Below are 22,735 nucleotides of genomic sequence, written 5' to 3'. Positions count from 1 at the left end.
AACCCCAGCCACCACAGACCTGGTGGTCATGTGAAACATTCACTAGTCTCAAGGTATGAGCCTGTTTAGCAGCATACCAGTCAATAAATCATGAGATGACGGTGTGTTCCTGACAGACAGTGTACTGTACCCGTTTTGAACCAGCCGTCCTCGGTGAAAGACTCCCTGGTGGCCTCTGGTTTGTTCCAGTACTCTGTGAAGACCTGGTCTCCTCGCACCATCAGCTCCCCCTCCTTCCCCTCCAACCCTGGACGCACCTAAAGACAGATACACACACTACAGTGGGTGGCTAAGACAGACAGGGTCCTGGACATGCTAACTGTATATGTTTTTTAACAACATGAATACACTCTTTAGACAGATATTTTTCCACAGAATCTGGGAGTCCTACTGTATCTCTGGAGTGTTTCGGACTGCTGAATACCTGAGTTTCTCTGCTGTTGCCCTCGGCGATGGTGGTGCTGGTTGCATTCGTCATGACAATGCGAACCTCCACTCCTGGAAGAGGGACACCGACTGCACCTACACACACACACACACATACACACACACAAACAACGGTAAATACTCACATCATGTATACAAAATGGAACTAATTACACTATCACAATTAATGTTAATGGTTGTAAATAAAACCATTTTCACCCCCAAAATATTTGCATCAACAAATAAAACAAAAAATATAGTGAATTAATGACAATCCTTCTCCTACATGTGACCACCAACACATATGAATGCACACAGATTCCCCTCTCCTGAGGCATTTTCTCCTTCTGTCTGTGTGACCTATAGAGAGATAAGCTCTAATGACTGCCACCGCCAAAAGAGAAGGAAACCTTTGTGCAGCCTGCTCTCTCTCTCTGTGTGTGACACTGTGGGCCATGTCATTTCACAGGCCACTGCTCTCCCAATAAAGAACAGGGCAGACAGGCCATAATTACAAAATAACTCCCTGCTTCAAATTTATCTAATCAACTTTAGCCCTGATTGGCAATGCCAATCAAACACACTCCATTTCCACTTCATCAGCAGAGCGAGAAACACAGAGATACAAACTATCCTCCCATTGTTTCAAAACCAGACCAGCCTAGTTTATCTCTGTCTTCTCTCGAAAGTTACTTCCTGTCCCTCCTGTCCCCTTCATTTGAGTTTTTTGTGTGAGAGGATGACGTCCATCTCGGTCCCCGTCTTTTAGTTTTTCTCCCAGGGTTGTTTCCCAGTGTGCTGGGTAATCGTCAGCGTGTCCTCATTCCTCCTCACCCTCCAAACACAGCAGAAAGCTGCCAACGACGGGGGTGATAAAAAGAGCTTTCTCTCCTCAATCACAAAACTAACCAAAATCCATTTATACTTGAGCCCGAGCAATCTCTCTCTCTTCCCCTCTCTGTCTCCCTCGCTTTTTCTCTCCATTCAGGAGGGTGGCCAGACATATTTTGGAGCCATGTAACATTCAGGTCACCGTTACTTTACTGAGAATTGAGATTGACTGCCACTTCAAAGGCTACAGGCAGAACAGAAAGACTGGAGGGGAATTACAAAAAGGGGACGAGGGCTAAACGAGTGACTAGAAACTCTAAATAGAAGACAGGAATATTAGAGCCGTGTTCTACCCACATTCCACACAGGGTACAATTACTAACCATGCAGGGGAATGAGGACAGCACTGAGAGGGACATAAGGTCGTTGAGTGACAGCTGGAAACGACTAATGAAATGATACGCCCAACAGAAGCCCTCAAAAATAATCAATTCAAACAATAACAACAACAACATTCCAGTGGATGCTGACGTCCTCATTACTGCCCTTTTCTTCACATATAGCTTTACGTACGTATGTACGTACGTACGTGCGTACGTGCGTGCGTGCGTGCCGTGCGTGCGTGCGTGCGTGCGTGCGTGCGTGCGTGCGTGTGTGTGTGTGTGTGGTGGAATGTAGCCGGCCCTGTGGCGACAGCCCTGTCAGAAACACAATGGCTCCCCTGACTGCACAGAGGCCCATTAACAAGGCTCCATCAGTGGGCCCATCTGAACCTCTAATTACGACTGCAGCATCAGCCATGCCAGCCAGCCAGGCAGCCACACACACAACCTGCCAGCTAGAGTTTTCAAATGAGACCAGCCAGGCAGAGAGGAGGAGGAAAAGGAGAGGATGGAGGAAGGGAGAGGAGCAGAGAGCTGTGTGCGGTGCAGCTCCACGCCTGCCTTCCCCATGCATAATTCAGCAGCCTTCCTTCACACTGTGCTCTCTCTGGACTGCCCTGGGGAGCTGACAGCCCTGCGCCCCCTGGTGCCCTGCTGGAGCACTGCTGCTCAAACCCCCTAACAACCTCCCCACAACCTCCCCCAAACACAAAGCACAGGGAAGGGAGAAAGTGGGATGGAGAGGGGAGAGGAGAGAAGGGGGAGGGGGGAAAGGGTGTGAAGTGAAAGGGTGGAGGTTGAGATGCTCAAAGTCATTCTGCTGAAAGGGGACATGTGTCTCCTGCCAGGGCTGGTGTTAGAGGGGGGAAACAAAAGAAGGATGAAGGATGAAAGAAAAAATACAAATGAGATGGAGATGAATAGCTTAAGAGAGAGATAGCTTTAGGGTATAGCCTGCTCCTCAGTGTGAGGCCAAACATGAATGAAATTACAACCACCAACACGATACAAATATGACCATTATTTGTGTATTATTACACAACTGTGTGTATACTCACTCGTAAAATAACAAATACATGTCTTCAATAGATTGTCATAAATAAATTCATAATAAAACACTATTTGATTGGTTAACAGTTGACAGTTGTTTTGAAGGGGCGGCGTGCCGTGGAGGAAGAGTGTTCTTTTCTGAGAGCTCTGTGGTTGTTATTGATTTGTTTAACCTACTTGAAAAAGGCGACGGCATCACATGCGCTCTTCCACAAGCGTCTCATAGACTGCTGCTGGAAAGACGTCGATGCGACCGCAGCGTCTCAGAGCTGGTCTTAATAACCACCTCCCAGGATTAAATAGAGTCTGCCTCTTTATTTCAAACAGGCGCTCACAACAACAGAGACCGCATTAGCTGGGCTACAGACAGTCAAATTAGCCTGCCTTGTCATACCGCTGCTTTGAAGATCCTCCACTCAAAAGACTAGAGGAGGAATGGAAAGACTGAAGAAAGGAACACAGCCCTCCAGTCACCGGAGGATCGAACCAGAAACAACAACAACAGCAGCATAGAGCTTTGATACTAAACCACCTGGAATAAGAACATAGGTAAACCAGACAGAAATAGTCTGATCAACACCATGTTCCTCAGACAACTGAGACAACTGTCAGACAGGGCAAAAAGACAGCGCTCCAACAGAGCCTAACGACTGTTTGCATGTTGTAATATGAATTAAAGACAGTCTCACTGTCATACAGTTTCTGGATGTGTGTGAGGTTATGACATCACTGTACAAAGGAAAATGGTGGTGGTCAATGGTGTGTGTGTGTGTGTACCTGGGATGCGAGGACCCTTCAGGGGGTTGGACAGGGCCATGCCTATCTCTGTCATGCCGTAGCGCTCCAACAGGGTGTGTCCTGTGATCTCCTCCCAGCGTAGCAGGGTGGGCTGGGGCAGGGCGGACGAGCCAGACACCATCAGCCTGGGGATAGAGGGGCCAGTCTGGGTCACACTCAGTAAAAGCCCCAGGCTCTGATGAAGCCATCTCTTTTCAATGCCCTTAGCATTGACTGTAGTAGCTTCAGGTTGGCGTAGGGTTGCAAAGGGAGGGTATATTACTGTAAACTTTCTAAGTTTACTAGTCAACTACCAGAATGTTGGTGACTTTCAAGTTTTTGGGTGAATTTTACAAGATGACATCTAGTGGCCTTTTGGAGTACTTCAGATCATTACAGGTGTCTAATGATCTGTGGCCCTCTGTGTGGCCTTATCACATGTCAAATAAACAAATAAGATGATTTTCAACAACAACAAACATTTGACAAAGCTGTAAAACTTTATCCCAGGATTCCCCATCTGGCGGCCTATTTTTTTAAATGAAAAAGCCATTACCCTTAAACGCTTTCAAAACAGCTCAAGTGGCATCGATGAGTCAGAAACATATTCCAGTGTCAAGATTGACTACAAAGTGTAAATAGGATAATTTTGGTCATAAAGTCAGTCTCATCCAAAACAGAGATTTGCGAGATGATGGGATAAAATGGTATGTCACGGAATGAAGGCTGCTATACCAGTTTTCCTTAGGTTTATTTTAATCTTGCCCAAATGCCCACAGCACGCAAGTAATCATTCATTCGGAGAGCAGCTGCACGCGACCCAATCATAATGCCCATGGCCAATTTGGTTTGACGTTCCCTATGGGGCTAGTGAAGGACCATCAGTAAATTACACAATGTACATTGGACAATATTTTAAAATGACAAAACCTCAAACCAACTTTCAATTGTAGAAATTCATAAACAATATTGAAAGCATTTAATGTGCAACAAATTTATTTTAAGGTCCCTAACTAGCCCCACAGATAGGCTATCCAATGTCAAACCTACTTTGCCACGGTCGCACACCAGCCGGCTGAAGCTAATTGGAGAAAGAAGTCTAGTACAAGCTAACCTATGTGACTTCAAGACCTGGTTTGACTGTTTCAAGTTATCTAGAAAGGTGAGTGACTGCAACTGTGTACTGTTTTGGCAGAGTGAATGTACAAACACTTATCACCTGCAAACACACAAAGACACCTCCATTAAACCACACCCCTTGACAACTCCATTAAACCACACCCCTTGACACCTCCATGAAACCACACCCCTTGACACCTCCATTAAACCACACCCCTTGACAACTCCATGAAACCACACCCCTTCACCCCTCCATGAAACCACACCCCTTGACCCCTCCATGAAACCACACCCCTTGACACCTCCATTAAACCACCTCCTTTGACACCTCCATTAAACCACACCCCTTGACACCTCCATTAAACCACACCCCTTGACACCTCCATTAAACCACACCCCTTGACACCTCCATTAAACCACACCCCTTGACACCTCCATTAAACCACACCCCTTGACACCTCCATTAAACCACACCCCTTGACACCTCCATTAAACCACACCCCTTCACACCTCCATTAAACCACACCCCTTGACACCTCCATTAAACCACACCCCTTGACACCTCCATTAAACCACACCCCTTGACACCTCCATTAAACCACACCCCTTGACAACTCCAATAAACCACACCCCTTGACATATCCATTAAACCACACCTCTTGACACCTCCATTAAACCACACCCAAATCAGAGGCCAAATCAGATGGGGGTTTCAGCAGGAATATTTATTTATTTTACTATGTCAATATGTCTTTGTTGTAAATGTTTTGGCGCCAAACTGGTGGCAATTGTGAAAAAAGTAAATAGTTTCAAGAGTTGCAGAGTTCATTAAAAACAATGCCATTGTTGATTAGATGCTTTTTTCATTAATTAGGCCATTTTCTCTTGAACCAAATGGTCTATCTACTAGAAGCATAAAAACATGTATACTTTATATGAACATTTAAAAAAAAAAGGTTATTCAATTATACATGATCAAAGTTACCTTCAATGTTCTGTTAATTACCCAAATCACAGAAGATTCAGGTCACTTTGGTAAATGACCGGTAGCTTTGCAACTTTAGGTTGAGGTAACATAAGTGCTGGGCTTTATATAGAGTTTATAACTCTATTCCATCTACTGCGTCCCACTGCTTTCTTCACTTCTCTCTCTTGAGCATAAGCCCTGGTACATTTGGAGAAAGCGTCTGTCACATCTCACTACAAAGCCCCGTCGCTTTTTAAAAACCCATCCCTTTGATCTCTGACACATATCCCTTCCCCTTCAAACTATCGCTTCACTCTCTGACGGAATGAGAAACCACTGTCCAGATTCATGAGAACCCATTCGCTCTGAAGATGTCTTGTAAGAATGCAATTTCATCACAATAGATAAGCAATGAGCTTGTTAAAGATATTCGTCCACTTATATGAATATTATGATACTGCTACTGATGGAGATCTACTCCTTTCCTGTGGTATTGACACTAGTATAAGTAGACTACAAGGTTCTTGTTACCTGATTCTCTCCTTGCAGGCAGCCCTGACAAAGTCCTGGACGCGTGGCTGGGTGAAGTGCTGCTCATAGTGCCGGATCAGCTTGGAGTAGATGGTTGGAACAGCCATGAACACAGTCACCATAGGAGCCTTGGAGCTGAGCAGGACCTCCCATACCTGAGGGAGAGGGAGGGAGTCAGAAACAGTCTCTTACATTGTGCATAGATTGATTATCCACCCCATATTAATGCCAACAAAACCATCATCAATGAAGAGCAAGGCGAGGGCCTGGCTAAAGATGAAAACTGTCAACTGGCGAGTTTATTACAAAAACGTTGACAGGATCGGAAAGGTCAGTCTAACAGCTTCTTAGAGAGGAATTCAACAGGAATGTTATTGAGGTCAGTCGTAACGGTGGGTCACGTTTGCCTTTTAAAAATACCCTTTACATGTATTTTATTATATATATTTTTTTACAAATGTGTTCCAAGAGTATTTGTGAAGGAGCCCAGGGGCAGTCACCCTCCTCCTCCTCCTCTTTCGTACACAGAGACAGATGCACATAAACAGAGAATAACTGATACATGGCTACACATTTATACATAAGCGCCTCGCATACACTCACGCAAGGACAAAGCTACTTACACAGTATGCACACATACAAACACATACACACAGATATTACGAGTCCCTCATACACACCCCCGGCACGCCTGGCTGCACCCCCAACACACAGTGGGAGGACAGTGTGAATTAATTGAAGGTGAACGACAGATTCTCCTTGGCTCTGTCCCCCTTGGGAGGCATGTGCACGTCTCTCCCTCCTAGAACCTCCTCCCTCATTCTTCCTCATTCTCCCTCCCTCTCTCACACACTCTCACTCTCTCCATTTCATAATTTCCTGCTTCACTGCCCCTACTCTTATCAGTCTTCCTCTGTCTGTCCCTCACTCCATCACCCCCCCACACAGATTCCCTCCTCATCTGCCACCAATTTCTCAACTTCCCCTCCTCCCTGTCCTCTTAACTCACCCTCTTCTACTTCCTACTCCCTTAAGCGTTCTCCCCTTCTCAACTTACCTGCTTCGTCGCTCCTCTTCCCTTCATCAAGCTCTAAATATTGCAATATCAAAATAGATGAAGGTTTAAAAATGATGTATTAAATAAACAGGCAGAAGTGTGGACTATCCCACAGAGACCCATCTATTCACACAAACTCACAAAACTTTATCTATCTGCTCAGCCACACACTTCCACAACCACGCGCACACACGGACAGACTAGATAGTGGGGTTCAGAGGGGAATATTATTTCCTGTGTCTGTTCTGGGCATTCTGGGCCGTGTCTATCAAGCGCAGTGGAGCGCTTCCCCCAGCAGCCACTCAGGAGGGGGGAAAAGCCAATTTATGTCCGTCAAAGAGCTGCCCTCCACCTGGGGGAGTGTATGTTGGAGACCCTCGGCTGCAGCCTGCATCCCAAACAGCCCTTAACCCAGCAGCACCCAGCTACTCTCTACTAGCCCTGTAGTCAATACCTTTTCTCCACCACCACCACATAATGCTGCAGTCAGTTCAGTTGTGTGAGGATGGATCATGAACTCTCAGCCATTAACCTCAAGTCCTCTGCTCTCCTGGCCTCTGGTCCATGATTCCAGTCCTGGTATGTTCTGTTATCACTCCTACTGTACTCATGGCTGGAGCCCACTGACATTACAACCAGTAGATAGTGCTAGCACTGACGTCATCCACGTATTCCTATGGAAATCTCCCGATGGCACACGAAGCCGGAAGTATTTGAAGCGCACCATATTGCTGAATGAGGCTGAATGGCACCCCCCCCAAAAATCACTAAGAATCATCATTAAAGTGACCATAACTAGCAAAGGATCATGGTCGATGTAATCCTTTTAATCCTGCCTTAGAGAGTCAACCTTAATGTCTATGGCATTTAAAAACATTTTTTTTAACTAGGCAAGTCAGTTAAGAACAAATTCTTATTTTCAATGACGGCCTAGGAACATGGGGGGGTTAACAGATTTGACAGATTTTTACCTTGTCAGCTCAGGGATTTGATCTTGCAACCTTTTGGTTACTAGTCCAACGCTCTAACCACTAGGCTACCTGCCGCGAGCCTCCTCATAGCCTGTCGGACCATAATTGGTCTGTGTCAGCCCGCAGTGTTGCCAACTCCTCAGTAAGGAAAGTAGCTATTGGCTGTCCTAAAAGTCGCTAATTAACATTTTCACCTAATTTGTATAATTGGCCAGGTGCATGTAATTGTGATGGACGCTGTAGGAGAGACAAAAAGTGAGTAAAAAACTGCCTAAATATGTTTAGAACTACAAATGAACTTTCTTCTGTCGATTCTTGTTTTTTTTTATGTCACAATTCCAACCCTCCTCGTTTATCCGGGCTTGGGACCGGCAAAAGTGATCCAAAAGAGACACTCTGGCGGAGTTATTTAGTTATTTAAAAAAAAAATAATAATAATTTAAATAATAAAAAATCGTTTTTTTGTTTAGTTTTCTTAATTTGGTTTTTAACCTTATGGTCCGCTTAGGAGCCTACAACAAGTCACAGTAAAACATTAACATTTTTAACCATAACATTTTTTACATTTTTTTGTATAAAATCTACATTAACAATCTAAATGGACCAAAAAGAGACAATAGAAAAAACTGTCAATGGCAATGTGAGAAAATTAGGTTAACTAATCTGGCCCTAATTCAGGTTAATTGTTTGTTTTTTCCAGACCCCCCCTCCACACACACACAGGCTGGGCTGGCTCACAGAAAGAGTGGGCCATCGTCATTTTGGTCAAGGCTCTCTATGGCAGGTTCAGCAACTGAGGGAGCTGACTTAAATGAGTAAGCAGCTGATGTGCCAAAAAGCTGCAAAACATTATCAGGCAGCTGGTGCTCATAGCAAGCCTCACCAGACAGCTTCGGTCCATATCGAATGTACAGGATGGAGTTAAGGGTCTGCAAGGACATCCGATTTCTAAGTTTGCTTTCTACCACTCTCATCTGGCTGAATACTCTCGACTTCAGCATTCGAGTGTAGCAATGACAACACAGACACAGCAGCCATGGCAAGTTCTTGAAACGGGTTGATTTCAGCTGCATCCCTGAACTTCCAAATCTCAGCTTCGATATTGTCCGGCAGTCTCACCCTCAACTCATTAGTGAGGGAGATGGTGAAGGCTACTCACCGCTTTTGGATATTGTTTCATCCTCAGGCGCAAGGTGGAGCTCAGCTGCCTTAGACTTCAAAAGGTAACCAAGGTACGGTTTGGGACTGATGTATCCATCTATTGGCCCTTTGAGTACATCAACATTTGCCAGTGGATTCAGCACCCTGCTGCTCACAGACTTGATCAGGCTAACCAAGCTGACAAGTTGCTTAAGAGGATCTACTTGCTCTCCCTCAAAAGCCTTGATGGCCAACTGTACCTCACCCAGCACTACTGTACCTCACCCAGCACTGACTTCAAAAAAGTCAGATACAATATGTTTTGAGGATCACTGTACATGGAGTATAAAACCTCAGCCATGTTGCAGTGTTCACTGGACTTGGTGACTGAGAAATACAGCCTAAGCTCCTCCCACTGGTCCAAAATGCGTGAAACCGCGGGTTCAATGGAGAGCCAACATGTGGCACACACCTTGGTTATCTGTAAAGGTTTCCCCCCACAGTTGATGGTCTCATATATGGCCTTGTAGGCCTCCCTGCGCTTTGGAGACACTGAAAAACAGTTATAAGTCTCTTGTACCAAGTTCCCCACACTACGAGGGATGGTGTCATTGGAAGCATGACTTACAGCAAGCTGCAGAGAGTGGCACACACAGCGAATAAGAACCAGATCTTTGAGGCCATACTCCTCCTTCAGCACTTTATGGACCCCATTGTTAATCCCCGTCATAATAGAGACATTGTCAGTCCCTATCCCCAGGAGTTTCTCTTTTTTAAGACAACACTTCTCGAGGAAAGCCACAACAGCACGGGCATAGATTTGGCATCTCCTCCCTCCAACTCAACAAGCCCCAGAAATGTTGATACAATTGACCTGCTTGGTGTCACTAAAGTACCTTATCACAACCTCCAGGTACTTAGAAACACTTACATCCGTGGACTCATCGAGGAGGAGGCTGAAACGCTGGTCACCCACATCCGCGAACAACTTTTTCAGAAAGTATGGTGCTAGAACACCATTTCTGTGCACTTTGAAGTGGGTAGCAGCAGTATTGAGTATGATTTAAAATGTTGAGACAAGAAGGGAGAAGTGTGTGGCGAAGACATGGGTCGAGATCCTTTTAACACGTACATTTGGATAGCCACGCTTGCTTCGCCCTCATGTTGGTGCTAGCAAGCAGGCTAGGTAACCCAATCCAATAGTGGCTGGAAACTATAGAGAGCTTCGATTGATCAATAGCAACACGATTTCTCTGAGTATTAGTATAAAGTTCAACTTTCCCCAACTGTGGTTCTGGCCCTGTTCACATCCCATGCTCGCATCGCCCAACGGTCCCCATGCCCACTTCGCTTCCTTAATTCAAAATGAGTGCACTTCCGTTGTTTCATCGCCCCCAACGTGATAGAAGTACCTGGCCTGCTGCGGGGAAATGTAGGAAAGTGCCCATTTGGGGTTGTCTGATTGTCTTAACTCACCAGGTCAACCACTATTAAGTTGAGATTCAAATGAATATTTTCTTCACACAGTAAGTTAATTAAGTCCGTTTTTTTTATATACCCATTGCTAATGATAATATATTAAAACCAGGGGCGCAACGGTCACTGGGGACGGGGCCGTTGCATTTTGACTTGTTTTAAGGACATTACATCAAAGTTGGATCAGCCTGTAGTGTGGTTTTCCACTTTAATTTTGAGTGTGACTCCAAATCCAAATTTCCATTGATAATATTTGTGTGATTTTGTTGTCAGCACATTCAACTATGTAAAGAAAAAAGTATTTAAGATCTAGGATGTGTTATTTTAGTGTTCCCTTTATTTTTTTGAGCAGTGTATATATATATATATATATATATATACACATACATACACTACCATTCAAAAGTTTGGGGTCACTTAATAATGTCCTTGTTTTTGAAAGAAAAGCACATTTTCTGTCCATTAATATAACATCAAATTGATCATTGTTAATGTTGTAAATAACTATTGTAGCTGGAAACGGCAGATTTTTTATGGAATTTCTACATAGGCGCACAGAAGCCCACTATCAACAACCATCACTCCTGTGTTTCAATGGCACATTGTGTTAACTCATTCAAGATTATCAAAAAGGCTAATTGATCATTAGAAAACCCTTTTGCAATATGTTAGCCCAGCTGAAAACTGTTGTGCTGATTAAAGAAGCAATACAACTGGCCTTCTTTAGACGTGTTGAGTATCTGGAGCATCAGCATTTGTGGGTTCGATTACAGGCTCATTAGAGTGTCTAGTTTGAGAAACAGAAGCCTCACAAGTCCTCAACTGGCAGCTTCATTAAATAGTACCCGCAAAACACCGGTCTCAATGTCAACAGTGAAGAGGCGACTCCAGGATGCTGGCCTTCTAGGCAGAGTTGCAAAGAAAAGCCATATCTCAGACTGGCCAATAAAAATAAAAAATTAAGATGGGTAAAAGAACACAGACTCTGGACAGAGGAAGATTGGAAAAAAATGTTATGGACAGACAAATCTAAGTTTGAGGTGTTTGGATCACAAAGAAGAACATTTGTGAAAAGATGCTGGAGGAGTGCTTGGCGCCAACTGTCAAGCATGGTGGAGGCAATGTGATAGTCTGGGGGTGCTTTGGTGGTGGTAAAGTGGGAGATTTGTACAGGGTAAAAGGGATTTTCCTCCTACAACAGGACAATGACCCAAAGCACAGCTCCAAACTATGCAAGAACTATTTAGGGAAGAAGCAGTCAGCTGGTATTCTGTCTATAATGGAGTGGTCAGCACAGTCACTGGATCTCAAACCTATTGAGGTGTTGTGGGAGCAGCTTGACCGTATGAAGTGGCCATCAAGCCAATCCAACTTGTGGTAGGTGCTTCAGGAAGCATGGGGTGAAATCTCTTCAGATTACCTCGACAAATTAACAACTATAATGCCAAAGGTCTGCAAAGCTGTAATTGCTGCAAATGGAGGATTCTTTGACGAAAGCAAAGTTTGAAGGACACAAATATTGTTTCAATAAAAACTTTTGAAGGGTAACACTCACACTTCCGGTCAAACGTTTTAGAACACCTATTCATTCAAGGGTTTTTCTTTATTTTTACTATTTTCTACATTGTAGAATAATAGTGAAGACATCAAAACTATGAAATAACACATATGGAATCATGTAGTAACCAAAAACGTGTGAAACAAATCAAAATAGATTTTATATTTGAGATTCTTTAAATAGCCACCGTTTGCCTTGATGACAGCTTTTCACACTCTTGGCACTCTCTCAAGCAGCTTCCAACAGTCTTGAAGGAGTTCCCACATATGCTGGCTGCTTTTACTTCACTCTGCTCATCCCTAACCATCTCAATTTGGTTGAGGTCAAGGGATTGTGGAGGCCAGGTCATCTGATGCAGCACTCCATCACTCTCCTTCTTGGTAAAATAGCCCTTACACAGCCTGGAGGTGTGTTGTGTCATTGTCCTGTTGAAAAACAAATGATAGTCCCACTAAGCCCAAACCAGATGGGATGGTGTATCGCTGCAGAATGCTATGGTAGCCATGTTGGTTAAGTGCCCCTTGAATTCTAAATAAATCACAGACAGTGTCACCAGCAAATCACCCCCACATCATAACACCTCCTCCTCCATGCTTTACGGTGGGAAACACATGCGGAAATCATCCGTTCACCCACACCACGTCTCACAAAGACATGTTTCTTTTGGACTCCAGAACAAAAGAAACATTTCCACCGGTCTAATGTTCTTTGCTCGTGTTTTTTGGCCCAAGCAATTCTCTTATTATTAGTGATGTCCTTTAGTAGTGGGTTCTTTGCAGCAATTCGACCATGAAGGTTTGATTCACAATCTCCTCTGAACAGTTGCTGTTGAGATATGTCTGTTACTTGAACTCTGTGAAGCATTTATTTGTCCGATTTCTGAGGCTGGTAACACTAATGAACTCTGGGTCTTCCATTCATGTGGAGGTTGAAGGTTTTGCGACTGCACTTGAAGAAACTTTCAAAGTACCTTGAAATGTTCCGTATTGACTGACCTTCATGTCTTAAAGTAATGATGGACTGTCGTTTCTCTTTGCTTATTTGAGCTGTTCTTGCCATAATATGAACTTGGTCTTTTACCAAATAGGGCTACTTTTACCAAATAGGGCTATCATCTGTATTCCCACCCACCTTGTCACAACACAACTGATTGACTCAAACGCATTAAGAGGGAAAGAAATTAACAGGCTCACCTAACAGGCACACCTGTTAAGGAGTATTGTTATTGACCAAATACTTAGTTTCCACCATAATTTGCAAATAAATTCATTAAAAATCCTACAATGTGATTTTCTGTACTTTTCTTCTCATTTTGTCTGTCATAGTTGAAGTGTACCTATGATGAAAATTACAGGCCTCACTCGTCTTTTTAAGTGGGAGAACTTGCACAATTGGTGGCTGACTAAATACTTTTTTGCCCCACTGTAGATACTTTTGTACCTGTTTCCTCCAGCATCTTCACAAGGTCCTTTGCTGTTGTTCTGGGATTGATGTGCACTTTTCACACCAAAGCACGTTGATCTCTAGGAGACAGAATGCATCTCCTTCCTGAGTGGTATGACGGCTGCGTGGTCCCATGGTATTTATACTTGCGTACTATTGTTTGTACAGATGAATGTGGTACCTTCAGGCATTTGGAAATTGCTACCAAGGATGAACCAGACTTGTGGAGGTCTACAATTATTTTTCTGAGGTCTTGGGAGATTTCTTTGATTTTCTCATGATGTCAAGCAAAGAGGCACTGAGTTTGAAGGTAGGCCTTGAAATACATCCACAGGTACACCTCCAATTGACTCAAATTATGTCAATTAGCCAATCAGATACTTAAACAACTAAAACCAGATATAAAGAATGTAGAAAAGATAGACCTATATATTTTTAAATAAGATCATCTTTGAGAACTAACAATCACCAAAATAAAAGCTAGACAGTCAGGGAGAATCAAAAATGTTATGCAATGATGCATTCAGGAGTGTTTTTTTCATGGCATGGGGCCCCCATTGATTTTGTTATAATGTTTGAGTCACTCAGATAGCATTAGCCATGGTGAAATGTGTAGAATTGCAGGAAATTAGCTTTAAAACCTCAAATGTTCTCTCAGCCCAAAGGTAAGATGTGTAGAATTGCTGGAAATGTGCTTTAATTCTCAGCCTCATGGCAAAATGAGTAGAATATCCAGAAATTAGCTTTAAACAGATACATTTTGTCACTGCGGCCTACAAGAGGGCCTCTAAAACTACCGGATAGCAACCACACCCACCAGCTATGCTCCATTATGATCCAGAAAAAGCCCTGCACACACAAACACACACTACCTCAGTCAGTCAGCACTCAATATCCATGTCTAGCCTCCCTTCTCTGTCTCCTGGTCTGTACTGGTTATCCTTCATCTAGTTCCAACCACAGGTATGTCCATTAGAGGCAATAATGCATGTATTTTTCACAATTATCATACACTACATGACCAAAAGTCTGTGGACACCTGCTCTTCGAACATGTCATACCAAAATCATGGGCATTAATATGGAGTTGGTCCCCCCTTTGCTGCTATAACAGCCTCCACTCTTCTGGGAAGGCTTTCCACTAGATGTTGGAACATTGCTGTGGGAACTTGCTTCCATTCAGTCACAAGACCATTAGCGAGGTCAGGCACTGATGTTGGGCGATTAGGCTTGGCTCGCAATCAGCATTCCAATTCATCCCAAAGGTGTTCGATGGGGTTAAGATCAGGGCTCTGTGCAGGCCAGTCAAGTTCTTCCACACCGATCTCGACAAACCATTTCTGTAGGGATCTCGGGCCCATTGTCATGCTGAAACAGGAAAGGGCCTTCCCCAAACTGTTGCCACAAAGTTGGAAGCACAGAACCATCTGGAATGTCATCAAACTTTACATTTGGCACTATGCATTGGGCAGGTAGTGTTCTCCTGGTATCCGCCAAACCCAGATTCGTCTGTCGGACTGCCAGATTGTGAAGTGTGATTCATCACTCCAGAGAATGCGCTTCCACTGCTCAAGAGTCCAATGGCGGCGAGCTTTACACCTTTCCAGCCGACGCTTCGCATTGCGCATGGTGATCTTAGGCTTGTGTACGTACAGCTGCTCGACCATGGAAACCCATTTCATGAAAGTCCATACTAACATTTCTTGTGCTGATGTTGCTTCCAGAGGCAGTGTGGAACTCTGTAGTGAGTGTTGCAACAAAGGACAGACAATTTTTACACGCTACAGTACATGTTTCAGCGGTCCTGTTCTGTGAGCTTGTGTGGCCTACCACTTTGTGGCTGAGTCCTTGTTGCTCTTAGATGTTTCCACTTCACAATAACAGCACTTACAGTTGAATGGGACAGCTCTAGCAGGGCAGAAATTTGACGAACTGACTTGTTGGAAAGGTGGCATCCTATGATGGTGCCAGGTTGAAAGACACTGAGCTCTTTAGTAAGGCCATTCCACTGCCAATGTTTGTCTATGGAGAATGCATGGCTGTGTGCCCGATTTTATACACCTATCAGCAACGGGTGCGGGTGAAATAGTCAAATCCACTCATTTGAAGGGGTGTCTACAAGGTTTGTAAATATAGTGTACTCTCAGTAAAATGTCAAACCGGTCTATTAGACAGTCACTCAGAAAAAGCCTGGAGCTACATTAATATATTACAGTATATTGATTTGTATCTCATCATGACTTCAAGAAAATGAAAGAAAAATCTACAAGGCGTCCTTAGGGATGAGAGCAAAGCGTATGCTGTCTATTTTGTACACAAGGTCAGGTGAGGTACAAAGAAAGTGAAATGCTCTGATACTACAGTAAACCTCCTCTTTATTGGTTGTCCTCTACAGCCCTTACCTGTCAATCATACCCTTGACTCCCATTAAGTTCTCCTAGACCTTAAAACCCCTCTGACACCACCCCCCTTACCTACTCCACCACCACCCCTCCAAACAAGCACTATCATCCTTCAATGTCACCTCATCGATTGATCTGGCTCTAAAGCCTGTGCTGTGAGTTGGCGTGGTCAGATACAAAGCCACACAGGGCAATCCATCACCCAGCCCCAAACGCTTAGTGTGACAGTCTGGGGGGGAGCACTGCCTGCCTGCCTGCCTGGCTGCCTCTACCCCTGACCCCCAGCGGCCCGGCGGGATGAGGCAGAGGGGGCATCATGGACCTGTCCATGTCATCTCAGCTCCAGGCTCTGTTATTGACACTACCGGCCCGGTGCTTTCAGCACAGCAACCCTGCTACAATTAGCGCCAATTGCTGACAACTAGCCGATAAGGTTGAACAGCAGCCCCCGTCTACTCCCCACCCACCTCCCACCCCAGTGTGTCTCCATTGTACAGGTCTGTGGAGTGGATCCCCGCAAGTCCCTTACAGAGCACTACTTACTGCTAACACACACAAGGCAGACAGCAGTAGAATACCTGACAGCACACAGACAGGACATGAGGTGGGAGTCAACTGAAACAACATGTTAGAAGTAGTAGTACCAGTAGTAGTGTACTATAGTTGTAATGTACCTTCTGAGGCTGGAAGGTAGGCAGCATGACGGTGGTGGCACCCACCCAGAGAGGGCAGAGCAGCTTGTTGACGATGCCGTGGACGTGGTGCAGGGGCAAGGTGTGAAGGATGACATCATCTCTGGACCAGCCCCACTCTGACACCAGACCCTGAACCTGGGAGAGAGGGAGACATGAGAGATCCACTGAGCTATTAGGTCATACAATGTTTTCCTTCCAGTTCTTTGGACATTTCCTTTCTATATAATGATGGGTAGCTCACTCAAAAGCTTTCATGGTGGTCCTGCCTGAAGGTTTCTTTCACTCCTTATCAAACATAATTATGAATGTAACCACCGTGCAAGAAGAGAGTAAACCCCTGTCTTTAGTGAGCAGGGCCAGATAGCTGGAAGGAGCAGAGGGAATGGATAGTGTCCCTAAGCGCTCAACCTTCCAGGAACCATCTCTTCCGTGTTCCCTCACTGAGCTCCCTCCCTGGGCTTGTCATTTCCAAATGAAGCTCCTTAATTGAGGGTGATCTAATTTTCCACTCTATTGGACATGCAGGTCAATTTTGGTTGAAAATGTACCAAAATAAATCCTCCACAGCCTGAAGTGCCCCATGTAATGAAATAATTTGGCTGATTATTCAGAAAGCTCATGTGGAACAAAAGCAAAATGACACTGTGTCCGTCGTATGTGTAACCCCCGACAACCCAACCTTACGTACTACCAAAGGGCTACAGAAAAATGTCTCAGCAGAAACCCTATTAATACTTCAAGAGAAAAAGACTTCTCTGATGTTTGCAGTACCGACACCAGGAAATAAAACATTTAAAAAATACTAACATGAACTACGTTTCCATCCAATTGGCGACAGGCATGCGAATATATTCAAAAATACTTATATAAAAAACAATATGAGTTGTGTTTCCATCTAATAGACTTGTTGCAGATAAAAGGCTGTGCGTGATGACGAAGTATATATAAACATGTTTTTTTGCGGTTAAATGGGTTACCATTGCATTTTCAACTCTACTGACAGTTGTCTCAAAACATTTTGTGTTATAGCCTACACGATGAGATTATGGAAAAAAGAGCGATATTTATTTTGATTTGTCAAACGGCAGCCAAGCTCCGGTGATCATGTCAGAAGAATAAGACCCTCGATATTTAGCATTGAAAGCAGCATCAAGCTCATCACCTTGCACTTTCACCACCCTGTGAAGTTAATCATAACTTATTTCACCTGAAGCTTTATAAACTGCATGGTTTCCCAACGAGTTGTAGTGGGAGGACCACACAACATGTCCTCACGTGACTCTAAGTTTACTTTGATATGATGATTATTATATCAATATTTAATCAGCGTTTCCACCTATATTTGTTGCATTATTCATTTTACCGACACCTTGTCTAGCGTATTTTGTTTTGTCGATGTTTGGAAGGTTTCCCGAAAAATATTATGTTTCCATCAGGACTGTCATGACATTCTTTTATCTGATACGTACTTTACTCTAAATTGTTATTTTATTTAACTAAGCAAGTCAGTTAAGAACAAATTCTTATTTACAATGACGGCCTACACCGGCCAAACCCATACGACGCTGGGCCAAATATGCGCCGCCCTATGGGACTCCCAATCACGGCCGGTTGTAATACAGCCTGAATTCGAACCAGGGTGTCTGTAGTGACGCCTCAAGCACTGAGATGCAGTGCCTTAGACTGCTGCACCACTCAGGAGCCCTGAAAAGGTTGGATCGAAACCTGGTTAGTATCAGTAATGAAAAAAAAAGCTGAAGTTTAACTTTCAAAATTCAGTCCAACCTTCAGACTGATCAAATATTCAACATGCCTCAGTACATCATTATGATAAAAAGCAGTGTACAGAATAACAATAGTATTCATCTTATGCTCACAATTCATGCATATAACAACTGAATAATCAATTTACCATGGCCTGAATGTTGCTGTGAGTGTGGAGAACCCCTTTGGGCCTGCCTGTGGTGCCGCTGGTGTAGATGATCATGGCAGGACGCTGGGCCCAGTCTGTGATGCCAGGCTCAGGCTGGTTCTCTGGGGCTTCCAGCAGGGAGCTGAGGCTGGAGGTGGGGGGCAGCTGCAGGTAGGGCAGTCCCAGTCTGTGGGCGAGGGGCTCCATGGTGTCTGCGTACGGCTGCCCAGCCACCAGCAGGGAGCTCTGGGAGTCAGAGATTATGTACTCCAGCTCAGACGGAGGGTGCTCCCTGTAGAGAGGCACGGCCGTGCCGCCACACATCCAGGATGCCCACTGGGCTACCGTGTACGAGGCATCGTTGGCGCACAGGAAGGAGATGCGCTTCCCCTGCAGGTCCCCAGAGGGACAGTCCAGAGCTGCCTTGATACGCCCAGCCAGGCCCCTACTACTGCCGTACAAGTCCCTGTAGCTGTGGCTCCCACTGTCGTCCACTATGGCCAGCTTGTCCCTGTACACTTGGGCTCTGGAAAACACAGGGGCACTGTACCCTGCTACAGCCTGCCTTGCTCTTGTGGAGGTGTAGGCTCTCCTCAGGACCTGTCTGAGCAGCCATCTCCCTGGCCCTGCCTCACACTGCAAGCAGCCAGAGGCCAAAGCAGACCGCCACAGAGGGACTGAGAGACATACTGCCCCTGGCAACATGATGGGAGACTATGCTGCTCAAAGCTACCAATGTTATCCTCATAAAAAGTCCATCCTCATCATGTCAAGCCACACAATGGTCACATTGGAATACCTGTTCATTTTGAGAGAGATTCATAATTAACATAGGCTAAGTGAAATTGTTTCATAAGAATAGACACTATCCCTGCTATAGTGATAAGACTGTATTTCTGACAGGCTTGCAGTTAGCCTTTATTCACAGTGACACCTCTATGAATACTGTGCAGGCTAGACTGCTGGCAAATATCTTGCTATGCCAAGCTGTTTATTTTGAAAGGACAAATCCTTCAGGGACAGGCAGTGGCACAGAATAATAATCCGTTTGTGGTGTGAGCACACTGTTGGTTTTTGCTTCAATCACTTTGTTATACAGTTTAGCTTTTACAGATACAGTGACGTAACTCTGACTTGATCTTTGGACATGGGGGTAATGGTGCAGCTAACTGGCTAGCTAACGTAACACCACTCAATGAATATGCTCATAAATAGCAGCTAGCTTAGCTAGCTAGATCATGCTGGTGAAGACTGTGATTTTTAGCGAGAAAACCCGACTGTGTTTTACATTCTAACATGCGATGTTAGTGTGTTTAAACGATATCCATTTTCTCAAAGAGCGCAATGTTGGCTAACCTGGTAATTCAAACCTACTGCTAATGTAAATATTCACCTTACCCAAACATCGGTTATTCTTGTGACGGTGCGTCACAATAAAACTCCGAATGGAAACTGGAGCTAGATTTTAGGGTTCTGGTTGTGAAACACGGAACAAAGCAATCTGAGACTGAAAATCCAGGTTTTGTTAAATTTGCAGGATATATAAACAATAGTACAAACAAGTCCTTTTCATTCTGCAATGCTTGACTACTTTAAAACACAGATGTATCTGTGCTTTATTATGATGTTAGGCTACACTGTCCAGGAAAAGGTGTCGATTTGGAGGAGATGCTACTCCACTTTAACACAAAAGAGCCAATAACCTTGTTGTACATTTAATTGGGTTATGTTTATGCAATTTGGTAATTCTATTTTCTTTGGGGGGGGGGGGGGGATTTGTTTTCCTGGATCAGGAGTGGTGAGGAATCAACTGGTAGAAGACTTCACTGACCTCTTAAAATAACCTCTATGACTTTGGTAACCCATTCATTAATGTAAACGATGTATAATCTCAATGTTTGGAGTTTGCAAACTTGAATCTCTTTCCACCTCCTCTTGCCTCAACCTGGTGGCATCTGTTGTTGAGAATCTCACTAAGACTTCAGTTGTGAACACGTGTCAATTCAAACTGAGACATGGGCCATGAGGGAGATGGAAGAGGAGAGAAAGTGGGATATGCACCACACAGAGTTGTTTTGGCATTAGATCACTCTATGCCAGTTCTCCAGTGTGCCAACTAGCTTGGCATCATCTCACAGAGCCGGGCACATTCAGCCACCAGCTGGCAGTCGCGGGCCTCAGATAAGAATTGTTCAGACATGGCACTCATTCAAAAAGTTTTCACTTCCCTGAACCCCTATATTGCAAACGAGGATGGCATGTTCCTATGAAACTGGAGGCTTTGTCTCAGAAAAACTCCCCTCCAGTTTCAGAAGTAGTATCGTCAAAGGGAGAGCCATTCCATTCGCAGAGGAAACGCCAGTCGAGAAGATGCCACCAGCAGCTATACCATCTTCATAGAGCATCCCTTTATCAGAACATTGGCTCAGTAATTGACACCGCTATACTGATACAACATAACCTGTCGAATGTGGATACATATTTTTGTTTTCTACGTTTGTACTTTGGTCACAAATACCATGTTTGTTTGGATTAGAACGGCTTATTTGCGACTGTCGAGGTCAGCCATGTTGCTGACACATACCATAAGGCAGATCTGGAATTCCAGCCACTCAGCACTACACATGGAGCTGCTCTGGAGAGACACACTGGGATGGACACAATGGGGGGTATGGTGACCTGGCGAACAGACGCTTGGCACTCCGCTCTCCTCTCAGGATGCCAGCCAGCGCCTGCCGTTTTGACGGAGCTCCGGAGCGGGCGTGCAACTTGGCCGGCAGCGGGCGCCAACTCCCCTTTCGGTTGGCACAGGACTGGCACAAGACTTCAGACAGGAGAGAGTGTGTGAGAGTGAGAGAGGACCCCCTCATATCTGAGGGAAGGAGAGGCGCGAGCTGGGAGAAGAAACCGTCGGGAGTGCCAGAACATGTGTCAGGTTGGCACCATGTGAGAATGATCTTGGCAAGCTCCTCTACTCTCCCCCTCTTGCCCCACTTGGAACACATGGTACGTCGGCAGCGGCATCTGGCCGCGTTGACTCTCAGCAGCTGCGCTTTGTCTTCGCCAGTTGGGACGCTTGGCACTGCCACTTCATCAACTACCTGTGGATCCTCCCGGGCGTGGAGGGGGCGATGAATTATTCTGAGCTGCAGCTGCAAACTTGACTTCCATCCAATAGATGCAGCACTGTAAACATCTGACTATCTCACACCACCCACAAACTAACCACCACGGCCGGGACCACTGCGTTTGGGCTGTGCCCAAGCTTACTGGGATACGTCTCCTTGGGCGATGGTTTATTCTCGGCGAAAGACAGAGATACTGCTTTTTTTCTTGTTGGGAGAAGTTGTTGATGCTTTCAAAAGCCAGCTGAGGATTTTGCTGTACAAAGCGACAAAAATGCATTCAATCTTTTGCTAAGGAATGATTACGATTGAATGGATGACCTTTCCACTCTCTTTTGAGTCTTTTCAAAATAATCGATGCGGCGGCACCGAGGTCATTTGTTAGAAAAACTCTTAGAAATATTTTCAACTCAGAGGAAATAAATAACAGAACAAGAGACACTCTCCTTGGTTAACACAGTGTTTATCTTCTTACAGAGCTGTCTGGAGAGGAATTGTATCACATGCTTTGCTATGACTGGATAGCTGTGCTCCATACACTCTTTGGGACTAGACTGGGACCTCACTGATGCCTAATGCTCCCCATCTGTGCAAAAACATGTTTGGTTTATGCTGAACCGTTAATTAAAATGTCTACTATGAAAGGCCCACATGCTAGCTTTCTGGGGCAATTCCCTGAGCTTTACTACTGTACCCTTTTCCAAACGTCAGCAGTTCCATCTCCTTCGGTGTTTACAGAGTCCTCACACCAGTTGTAAGGGATATACAGTGTCTCTTCTCAGGATAACTCTGTCATGTTCTTTCAAAGTAACATGAAAAGAAACCTCTCGAGTCTCGATTGAAGTGTAAAACAACTTTCTTTTTTTTGTGCAT

At 44.7% G+C, this 22,735-nt stretch overlaps 1 protein-coding gene across 3 annotated transcripts in view; it reads right to left on the bottom strand.

Moving 5' to 3' along the window:
• acsf3 (acyl-CoA synthetase family member 3) overlaps nucleotides 1–20,223 on the bottom strand; it is a 35,074-nt gene extending 14,851 nt beyond the window's left edge. For 2 of the 3 annotated variants that reach the window (XM_020489152.2, XM_031830783.1), the window contains exons 1-7: nucleotides 20,136–20,223; nucleotides 18,738–19,536; nucleotides 16,805–16,960; nucleotides 6,085–6,239; nucleotides 3,468–3,613; nucleotides 425–522; nucleotides 131–257 (exon numbers count right to left, since the gene is read on the bottom strand). In XM_020489152.2, coding sequence (XP_020344741.2) covers nucleotides 131–257; nucleotides 425–522; nucleotides 3,468–3,613; nucleotides 6,085–6,239; nucleotides 16,805–16,960; nucleotides 18,738–19,442 — 1,387 coding nt within the window. In that variant the 5' untranslated portion in view covers nucleotides 19,443–19,536; nucleotides 20,136–20,223. Of the gene's footprint in view, nucleotides 1–130; nucleotides 258–424; nucleotides 523–3,467; nucleotides 3,614–6,084; nucleotides 6,240–16,804; nucleotides 16,961–18,737; nucleotides 19,537–20,130 lie in introns of all 3 variants that reach the window. The other variant, XM_031830782.1, reaches the window with a different exon arrangement.
• Between the last annotated feature and the right edge of the window lie 2,512 nt (nucleotides 20,224–22,735).

This window comes from Oncorhynchus kisutch, linkage group LG8 (genome assembly GCF_002021735.2).
Source record: "Oncorhynchus kisutch isolate 150728-3 linkage group LG8, Okis_V2, whole genome shotgun sequence".
In the NCBI taxonomy this organism is placed as follows: domain Eukaryota; kingdom Metazoa; phylum Chordata; class Actinopteri; order Salmoniformes; family Salmonidae; genus Oncorhynchus; species Oncorhynchus kisutch.
Note: the sequence above shows the minus strand (reverse complement) of the source record. Positions and strands in the feature narration are given on the sequence as shown.